This window comes from Juglans regia, chromosome 1, assembly GCF_001411555.2.
Source record: "Juglans regia cultivar Chandler chromosome 1, Walnut 2.0, whole genome shotgun sequence".
NCBI lineage: Eukaryota > Viridiplantae > Streptophyta > Magnoliopsida > Fagales > Juglandaceae > Juglans > Juglans regia.
The window spans coordinates 13731736-13742019 of NC_049901.1; the positions used below are offsets into that span (position 1 = coordinate 13731736).

A 10284-nucleotide genomic window follows, 5' to 3' on the forward strand; every position below is an offset into this window, starting at 1 on the left:
ATGCACACCATTTTCAAATGAACTTACAAAAAGAAAGGGAAACCCATTAGCCAGGAAATGGTGTGAAATGATATCCAGACTGTATTCAATTCATCTACACCTTGCTCAGAAAACAGTGATAACTTACAACTTTGCAGACAAACATGCATGCTTGAATGAATGTCCATCGAGTACAAGAATTTGCAGGTTTTTATGTCACACGAACTTGATCGCTTTGTCGATTAAGCAGCATAATTACCACCTAATAACTATACGGATGTATATTAGAATACTTGAAAAAGATCAAACACCTCCTCCTATCACCCAAAAATAAATTGGTAATAAAAACAACAGCAATAAAAAGAATTATAACAGCCGTAGATGCTTGGTAGAAGGATCCAATCCATGGGAACTAACTTTAGCATGCACAAGATCCTCTCCGTTCAATATCTGATAGAGATTCTGAGATACCCTGGAAGTAGCTGCAAAATGAACCTACTGTAAGCTGTTGGTGAGAGGATAGCTAGCTTATAAGCTGTAATTGAGTTTGTGACCAGAACTTACAGAGAATGAAGATATTAGTCTTGAGGTTTATAACTTTACCTGTCTAAATCCCATCCTTGTTCATTAGCTAGTGCAGCTCTAGCAACACAGAGAAATGCTTCATCAACATTGTAGCCCTCTTTCGCTGAGGTCTCAAAGTAAGGTATATTTGCCCTGGAAGCACACCACTCCTTAGCTTGCCTTTCAGAAACCTGCACCGCTGGTTGCCTTAAAATTATATGCCAAGAACAAATGCAACAAGTGTTAGGGATGCATCCATGTCCATACCACTCGGCTGTTTCCACCATCTTTGTCAATCTTATTTCCAAGTAATATAAAGGGAAAGTTGCCGGGCGCAGCCGGATCTACCTGGTGCATATGAGGATCAGTGCATATCCTAATCAAGTATGCTGGTAAGAAAGAGTAAGAGAAGGATCTCCAGAGACAGAGCAACTACAACATATATTGGATAATATCTGTTTTCCAAACGCATCATGTCGCAGAAAATTACACAGGAGTTTAATGATGTAATCTTTTTCTGCTTAAAGATGATACCAATAATGATAATCCATGCAGTTTTACCCCAGAAAACATTGGCTCTGCACGGTATATGCATGTGCCCTCTTTTGATGTCACAGAATTTCATAGCTTCCTATTACCATATTTACAGTTTTAGGACTCCTGATTTTTTTCACAAAGTTGCCGAGATTTGCCTTCAAATAGTTTATTTGAGCTTGAGATTCTTGGCCTAGTAACATGTAATCTATGAAGAGATTTCCACTGTAAAGTGTAAACTACCAGTTTTGATTTTTTGAATTCCATGTGATTTTAATGTTAGGTAGGATCTAATGTCACCTGACACCTCACATACTAAAATCATGTTCTACACAGGTGAACAAGTAGAGTATACTAGGCCTGCTGAATGAAGGTCAGTGACGGTGACATGGCAAACTGGTCCACGGGCAGCGCGATAAGTCCTCTGTCCTACTATAGGACAATCCCCACTCATAGGGAAGGGGATGGCCCTAATGTTATGTTGGCAAAGCCAACCTCTTAGATTGTGGGCGGAGAAGAGCGGACATGGGGACTCGGGTCAGAGTGCAGTATAACTAAGAGAGCCATTCCATTTAGGGAGAGACAGAATGGGCGGGCACAAGCGGTATGGATGAGGAGATGATGTATAGTCACTTGTTGCATGTTAGATTTTAAAGAAAAAAAATCTGATATTAGGAAGTGTTTGGTAGGATCTAATGTCACCTGACTCCTCACTAAAATCATGTTCTCGTTGCAGAATAATCAACTCTTAGGTTGCGGTATTCTCAGTATCCAAACTAGGCCTTAAACTTCAAACCGTATTTAATCTACGAACACGGAATACCTCATACCTTAACATAAAAGATCATAATTCCTTTTTTATTAGTGAACATAGGCCGGAATAAGTTCTTTGCCATCTACCATTTCACAACCTTCATTTGATATAAATTAATATGTTGAAGTATGCACGTATAAATAATTTGCTTCTCGGGTATGCAGGATGAGAAGAAAGCTAAAATAATTATACACGGAGTCAAGATAACAAGATCTTTTTAAAAATCACACAACGCATGGAGAAACAATGGAGCTAGAGAGGCATCATGATACCTGTTTAAGGAATTCTTCACGCCAAGTGTTCAGTGTTTCAAATGATTTATGTGCATTTACATCATATACAAGAACACAACACTCGGCCCCTCTATAAAATGCAGACCCTAGACTTTGAAACCTTTCCTGCCCTGCTGTATCCCAAATCTGCAAAACAATTACTTGAACCAATTTTACCAGAAAACTTACTATAATCCTCGGTTTAAATGGGGAAAAAGATCAAGAATAATGCTTGTCTTCGTGAAAGCATTAGTTGTCTACCTGTAAAGTGACCTGTTTATCATCAATCTGTACTTCTTTTGTCACAAAATCAGCACCAATTGTAGCTTTATATCGTTGACTGAACTTGTTATAAACATATCTGATTAAGGAGTTAATGAATTACAGAATCTGGCAGAGGATTCTAAAGGCACTAACTCAAATGTTGTGCAGGCCAGGGTTATAAGCGTGCAGCGTATGTGTGTTCAATGTAAGGACATCATCATCAAAGCCGCGGCTCCCTACCCTTTTCTCATCTCCACCACCACCTCCATTCTCAACACCAACTCCATTCCTGTCATTATTATCAGCAAGTCCATCACGATTTGGGTGAGAAAGTGTTGGGTGGTCTTGGGCGGCCTCTCTCAATCTCAAAAACTAGTTCAAGAGGTGAGACTTTCTTTCACACTTATAAACTGACCACCGTACTTTTCCACAACCAATGTTGGACAACCCAACAGAAAGTTAAGGATGTTTGTGATAGCTGGTTTGCATAAATAAGAAAAGAAGTGACTGAAGATCACTAATATTTGGAACAAGAATTCGACCAGAAAATAAACCATACTCAAAGCGAAAACAACTTATTAATATTATGTAAAAGGATACTGATTCATCAAAGATGTCTTTCCCACCCTGAATACCACCAAACAAATAAAATTCATGACTACTTTAGGAAAAGTGTACGTGAAATAAATTATTCTTGTAGGTAAAGTACTTGATAATGAAGAACAGTTCTGAATCCAACCATCGAAAGAGAATCATGTGAAAAAAGGAAGAAGAATAAAAACAAAGAAATCGTTCTAAATCATACCCACTATCACCAAGGACAATGACTTTTAGCAAGCTTCTTTTTCTTGTAGTCCCTTCCATCTGACCACCGCAAAATGCTTTCCAAAAAACCAACAACGGAGATCGAAAATGATCAGAACGGCTGCTAAATTTCTCTAAATCGAATATATGGTTCAGAAAGATGACATGAGTTATATATGATGGCGATCGATAAAAGGAATGGTACTGATTTTCAAGGCTGTTCTTGGTCCTTCTCTATTCTCAAGTGTCTTTTGTGGGTACTACGTATTGCTTTTTCTCTCTTTCCCTCTACTTCTCAATGGCGCCAAGTGAGAACCATGTGAACTTCCGCCAACCAAAACCAAACCCGCCATATTAGCTAGCAAAGCCGGTGCAGTACGTGCTGTCGCCGTCGCCTTCATTATTATTATTATTATTATTATTATTTTGCTAAGTTGCTGTCCTCGTAATCTGTTCTAGTGATAGATGTGGTTGGCAACAGTCGACAGGTTGTTATGATATTATTGTTATCATCGTTTATTACCTTTGGTGGCGGCATTAGAGCATCCCATTGGATTCATAATTTTTTTTATAATTTAATTAAAAAAGTATATTTTCTATAATTTTTTTTTTAAATTTGACTTATCTTTCAAAAATTTTCTACATCATATTTCTCATCCCTATCTCTATTCTATTAAATAATATTTTTCTATTTTTTTATTATTTTTTTCTCTCACTTTCATTTTCAATCTTAACTATTAATTATTTTTTCTTATTATCTTCTTTTCAAATATCACATTCTTATACGATTTTGACTACTAAATATAGTATTATTTTTCAAACCGAAATCCGTATTATAAAAAGTAATAATTTTTTTTTTAATATGTACATTTTCTAATGGTAATATTTTGAACTCCTACCTCCAATGGTAACATTTCGAATTCCTACCTCCAACGGTAATATTTTTTGTCTTTTCTCAAATGGTAACATTTTTTGTCATATACGTAACGGTAACTTTTTCCTCTATAAATACGCATTATGCTTGCATTCATATTCTCACAAACTCAAGTATTATTTGATCTAAAGAACCGAAATTCAACAGTCTCCCCTGATATTTCACTCCTTTCATCAAATGCCTCGTACCTTCTTTCGCAAATTGCTCACATACTTATCCTCTAAAAATGAGTTGGATGTTGTTCTTAATGACGAGGTCGATAGACAGTCATCGAGAGATCGTGGCAATCATCAATGCCGTAAGTTCATTCGGCGTGATCATATTCAAGGGCACAAGCGCATATTTCGTGATTATTTCACAGAAAATTCAATATATCCCTGGAATCTATTTCGAATGAGATTTCGGATGAGCTGTCCCCTATTTCTTCTTATTCTAAATGAGGTAGAGTCTTACGAGCAGTACTTCGTCCAAAGAAGAGATAGTGCCGGAAGAATTGGTTTATCTTCTATGCAAAAGATAATCGTATCACTTAGAATGCTGGCATATGGGGTTACTGGAGATTTTATAGATGAATACATACGTATTGGTGAAAGTACTGCAATTGAGAGCCTCAAAAAATTCTCTGAGACAATAGTAAGTGTTTTTTCAGAATCATACTTGCAGTAACCAAATGCCAATGATATTGCTCGATTGCTTACGGTTGGTAAACAACGGGGATTCCCAGGAATGTTGGGAAGCATTGACTGCATGTATTGGAAGTAGAAAAATTGTCCCGTAGCCTGGAAAGGTTTGTACTTCGGCCACATTTGTGAACCAACTATTATTTTAAAAGTAATTGCTTCATATGATCTCTGGATATGACATGCATGTTTTGGTATGCCCGATTCACATAACGACATTAATGTGCTAGAGAGATCTTCTATTTTCATGAAACTTGCCCAAGGGCGTGCTACTCTAGTCAATTATACAATCAATGGCAACGAGTATACTGTAGGGTATTACCTTGCGGATGGTATTTATCCAAAGTGAAGAATTTTTGTGAAGACGATTTCATCACCACAAGGGAATAAGAAGAAAAATTTTGTGAAAGCACAAGAATCCGCAAGAAAATATGTCAAACGTGCATTTGGGGTACTTCAACAACGATTTGCAATCATTCATGGACCTTCCCGAATGTTCAAAATCAAGGAATTAAAAAATATAATGAAAGCATGTGTTATTCTACATAATATGATCATTGAAGACGAGCGTGATCATAGTGATGGTCATGACATTGAGTATGATCAACTTGATGATAAAGTTTCGGAACTGTCGCGCAATCATACAACTGAGCTTACGGACTTCATCCAACGTCGTCATCATAATATTAGAGACAGCTCGGCACATCATCAGCTCCAAGCAGATCTAATTGAACATCAATGGTTATTATTTTCCCAACAGTAGACATGTCACATAATCTTTGATTTGTTTTTCTGCCATTTTAGTAGAGATAATATTTGAGTTAATTACTATAATTTCGTATTTCCTTCATGTTAGTAGTGGGTATATTTGAGCGTATATCTGTAATAGTTCCTAAAATTGTAATGGTCAATTTTCTTGTTTGACATTTAAATTTAGACAATCAAAATAAAAATTAAACTGTCTTAGTATCAATAATATTGGCATACATCTTTGTTTGAAACAGAAAATAAAGCAATAAACTGTGAAATCTAAATGTGCAAGATCATTGCATCTCGCCATGATTTCCCGTTGCAAATTCTCGAAATATAATCGCTGCAGTGCTGGCATGGCACTAACGTCCATCATCATAATGTGCTAATCCGCTTCCTTCTTGGCGAGCTCTACTTTATCCGCCTCCAATCTTAGTCTTTCATCTTCTTGACGGATTTTATTTAGCTCTTTTTCCTTGTCAATTTTCATATTCTCGGCCTCCAACCTCAGTCTTTCATCCTCTTGACGGATTTTATTTACCTCTTTTTCCTTGTCATATTCCATATTCTCGGCCTTGAGGTGATAAAACTCTTTCTCCTGAGCACGTGACTCCTCCAAAATGGTATACTTCAGCCTGTTGAGCACAACAATCTCCTCTCCTGCCATGCCTTTGGCCTTTCGTTTTCCTTTCTCAGCTTTCCTTCCTATTGGTCGGTCCAATTCGATCACGTCATTATCCCTCACATTATCCAGCCCGAGATCAAAAACTGAATCTACCGTCTCAGCGCCTGAACATCGAGTCGGGGTAGGGGATGGGGACATCATCTTCCTTCACTTTGGATCCTCCTTTGTGGAACGCCAAATCTATTTAGATTGGTCCTTCAACAAGTACCAACAATGCTCGAACTAGAATGAGTATTTCTCTAGCGATTGGTACATAACTTTCGCCTTGTCATACTAGCATGTAAACAAAATAATGACATATTAATACAAAGTGAAGAAAAAAAACTAATTATTTGTAACTCAAGCAAGAGTATAGATATTTACTTTGTCTTTCTCAGTCATGCCACTTTAATTCAACCTTTCAACCTGTGTTATTTTGGCACAAAATTTGTTTGTTGCATTTTAAATAACTGACCATCGATGTATTAAAGACTTTATTATCTAGTCATTTGTGGTTTCTTTAAATTACTCGAAGTATTCAAAAAAAAAAATTTTAAGTTAGGAGAATTTTTTGTCTATTCCATGGACGGCATCAAGGCTACAATTAAGCCATGCGGAGACAAGTAACTTATCTTCTTCGGGGGTAAGTTCACACCCCTGACTAATTTCCTAACTACGATAAAATCGTTATGGGGTAAGGGTGGAAAGTCATCAATAGTCATAAGAGAGTTTCCACTTTGCCCACCGCAAGTGAAGTCTAGTTAAGGATCTTGACTTAGGAGGTTGGTGAAGTACATATAACCAGGGTCTTGCGAATCCATATTTAAAATTGCATTGAAATGTTAGACACGTAACTATGAAATTTGGGGTTTTTTTGGCTCAAGAACCGAATTGTGACATCTACGAAATTTGGCCACCCTCTCATGGCTAAACAACCAGTTGCCACTACTTATTGGCCGTCCGGGATCCTCACCACGCATTTTCATCAACACAGCCGAGGGGTTTAATTTACACATTACTTTTATATCATAAAATAACACAAAAGAATGACACAGCAAAAAGCAACTGCATAAAACTGACCAATTCACATATTCACACGCCGCAACAATCAAACAACATGCAAATTACAAAAATGCTAAGTAAGAGCATTCTCATTGGATTCCCCATAAAATTATGAGAATAAAGAAATAAATGAGGCTCATAATGGTGGAAATATTGATAGCATATTAGCATGCGTAAACAATGAGCCGTTCATATCGAATGGCTGCAAAGCCATCACCCGAACGTCCACTGCCTTTCTTGAAAAGTACTAGAAACTGCCATATGGCAATCCGGGTGAGGATTACCCCGCCATATCCGATGGGGCTCAAGGTTCACACTTGTGAATTAATCCACACTATAACACCATTATCACTGCCTAATAACAGCTCCATCCCCCGAGAGATACAAATACATTGCAAAGAAACCCAATAACACAGCACAACACAAATTACCCATGGAAAGAGCAACGATACATAATTGGTTTAAGGAACATAAAATTACATTTTTTAGGATATCATGAAATTTACATAATTGGTTTAAGGAATCCATGAAATTTACCCGTCATTTCTTTTTTTTTTAATTTATAGTAAAATGTATGCACATTATACCTCAAGGAAGAAAAGAAAATCGCAAATAGGGTGCAAAAGATGGTAGTATGCTAATGAATAAACAACTTCCGTAGGAGGTTCCTTAAAACATAAACTGAAATAAAAGTGAAAACTCTATATCTAATATAAGACTTCAAACCAAATGGATTATTACAAGAGAACCACTTCAAGTAAGTTTTCCTCATTCAAGTTTAGCCCGAATCTTTATAAAAAAAATCTTTGATTTTGTAATTTGTTATCCAACAAAGTTTCTAAGTGTAAATATGTATCTTTTCCTTTTAAATGTCCGATTTACTTTTGTCAATTCAACCAATTTCTTATTCTTTTCCATTCTCCACAATCATGATTTTGATAAGGAAATATGAAGTTCTCGTTTGAAGAGAAAAAAAAAATGAGCAAACTTATACTGAAGCATGACCTGTCCTAGCCAACCTCTCCTTAGCCTGAGAGCTACAAAAGAATTTCATCACCTTTCAATTATACAGATTGCTTGGGAGCTCTCTTAACATCACTTGGAGGCAAGATGCCACAACAAGATTTGTCGTCTCCTCCAAACCATATTCAATAAGAGTCATTGCATCCTCAATGTTGCCCACAAGTGATGCTAGATGAGCATCACAAGCAGACTTCAACTAGTGGTGGTGCATGCTATAGGCTAAACTAGTGTTAGTTTCTCGAGAAAACAAAGTAAATATAGTTTTTTTTTTCTTTTTCCCCCTTAAAGACTTCTGAAGCACAGAGTGTAATAAGAAAGCTATACTCGGAAAAAGATCACGAGCACTACAGTCCATGAAGGAAAATGATAGACAAATCAAACTGGATTTTCGCAACAACCAAACATCGGAGAGAAAAATGAGACCAAAATTGGAAATATTAGCTTTGACCGCAACACACAAAACAAATTTCCCAATCACGTAAGTCTGAAAGTCACATCTCATAGAAAGTGAAAGAAAAAACATCTATATAGAGTAATTTAAAAAAAAAAATCTACGAAAATCAAAATTTTCTTGACAGCCAAACACTCAACACAGCCAACCAAAATACAGACAAATCAATGGCAACGCAAGGACAAAATGAGAACTCATTTTCATCTATACAAAGCCCAAAATGAGAATGACTAAAGGAAAGTGACAAAAAATTCGGCAAAATTGAACCAATCTGAAAGCAAAGAAATATTCTCGGCAGCCAAACAGCGAAGAGATCACTGATGCAGAGCACCAAATTGCTTTATCTTCATCGCATACTTACCTTGATTTCATGGCCTCGGAAGGAAGAAAAAGGAGAAGAGAGAAACAGAGAATGAGAGAGGTATGAAGTGAGATTTTTTTTTCGAAAATCAGAGAGAGGGGTTGCTTTGATTTGGTGTTGCGAAATCAAAGTCACAAAATTTTTAAGAAACCAAAATCAAAACTTACAAAATCTGCCGATAGAGAAGTGCTGCGATCGTTGGTGTTTCGAGAAAGGGGTCAACGCCGAGAGAGAAGAAGATGCGGGATGGAAAGGAAGCTGGAATGCGATGGGGATCTACAGTCGTTCCCCATATATGAGAGACGACTGTAGAACTCGTTAAGTTAAACCGCAAAATTGGGAATCCAATTGGAAGAGATTTTTCACCAAAATCCTAAATTTATCCCCAAATTATAGGGATATATCCCATATGGGGAATCCAATGGGATGCTCTTAGAAACATCCTTACAAATAATAATGTTATTATCACTATAATTATTTTGTTATTATAATATAATAATATAATATAATTAAATATTTTACTTATCAATTATCTCAATATGTTAATATCAAATAAAATTAATTGGTCTTATATAATTACATCATTTATTATATAATATACATAATAATTATCAATTTATAAAAATAAGAAATAAGATATCCAATTAAATTATTAATTTAATTAAAGTGAAATTTTTGTAGAAAAATGATTATAATTTGCCAAATGTGATGCATATAGAGGCCGGATGGAAAGCACCAAACTTTTTGAGGCTCGTATGAATACATTATTTTTTTATATATATAAAATAATCATTTTTGTAGTAATTAACTGTTCACTAATAAGTATTTTTTTATAATGCGAAACCTATGAGGAGTTAAAAGAAATCTGATGACTCTTTATTATTGGATTACAGTCATAAGGTACACTGCACTTTGAAAAAAAGTAAGTAAATATAGAATTCACATAAAAAAATTAATTTTTTAATAATAAACTTTTCTTCTTTTTAAAAATAATACCCTATACTTACACAACTTATAACTGTATCTGGCGAATGTCAACGTGTTTATATAAATAAATATATTATATTCAACTTTAGTATTGAAGTCTTTATTAGTCTTTTTAATCTCTATGTATAGCTTATTTGTGTG

At 35.7% G+C, this 10284-nt stretch overlaps 2 protein-coding genes across 2 annotated transcripts; one reads left to right on the plus strand and one right to left on the minus strand.

Annotated features, from left to right (window-relative positions):
• Positions 1-95: 95 nt before the first annotated feature.
• LOC108983544 (ras-related protein Rab7-like) lies at positions 96-3348 on the minus strand. Its single transcript, XM_035695235.1, has 7 exons — positions 3233-3348; positions 3028-3054; positions 2425-2524; positions 2164-2310; positions 811-891; positions 583-734; positions 96-461 (listed from the first exon to the last, which is right to left on the minus strand). The coding sequence occupies exons 1-7, from the start codon at positions 3289-3291 to the stop codon at positions 398-400; spliced, it is 630 nt and encodes a 209-aa protein (XP_035551128.1). The 5' UTR covers positions 3292-3348; the 3' UTR covers positions 96-397.
• Positions 3349-4342: 994 nt separating this feature from the next.
• LOC118348335 lies at positions 4343-4831 on the plus strand. Its single transcript, XM_035689891.1, has one exon. The coding sequence runs from the start codon at positions 4343-4345 to the stop codon at positions 4829-4831; it is 489 nt and encodes a 162-aa protein (XP_035545784.1).
• The last annotated feature ends 5453 nt before the right edge of the window (positions 4832-10284 follow it).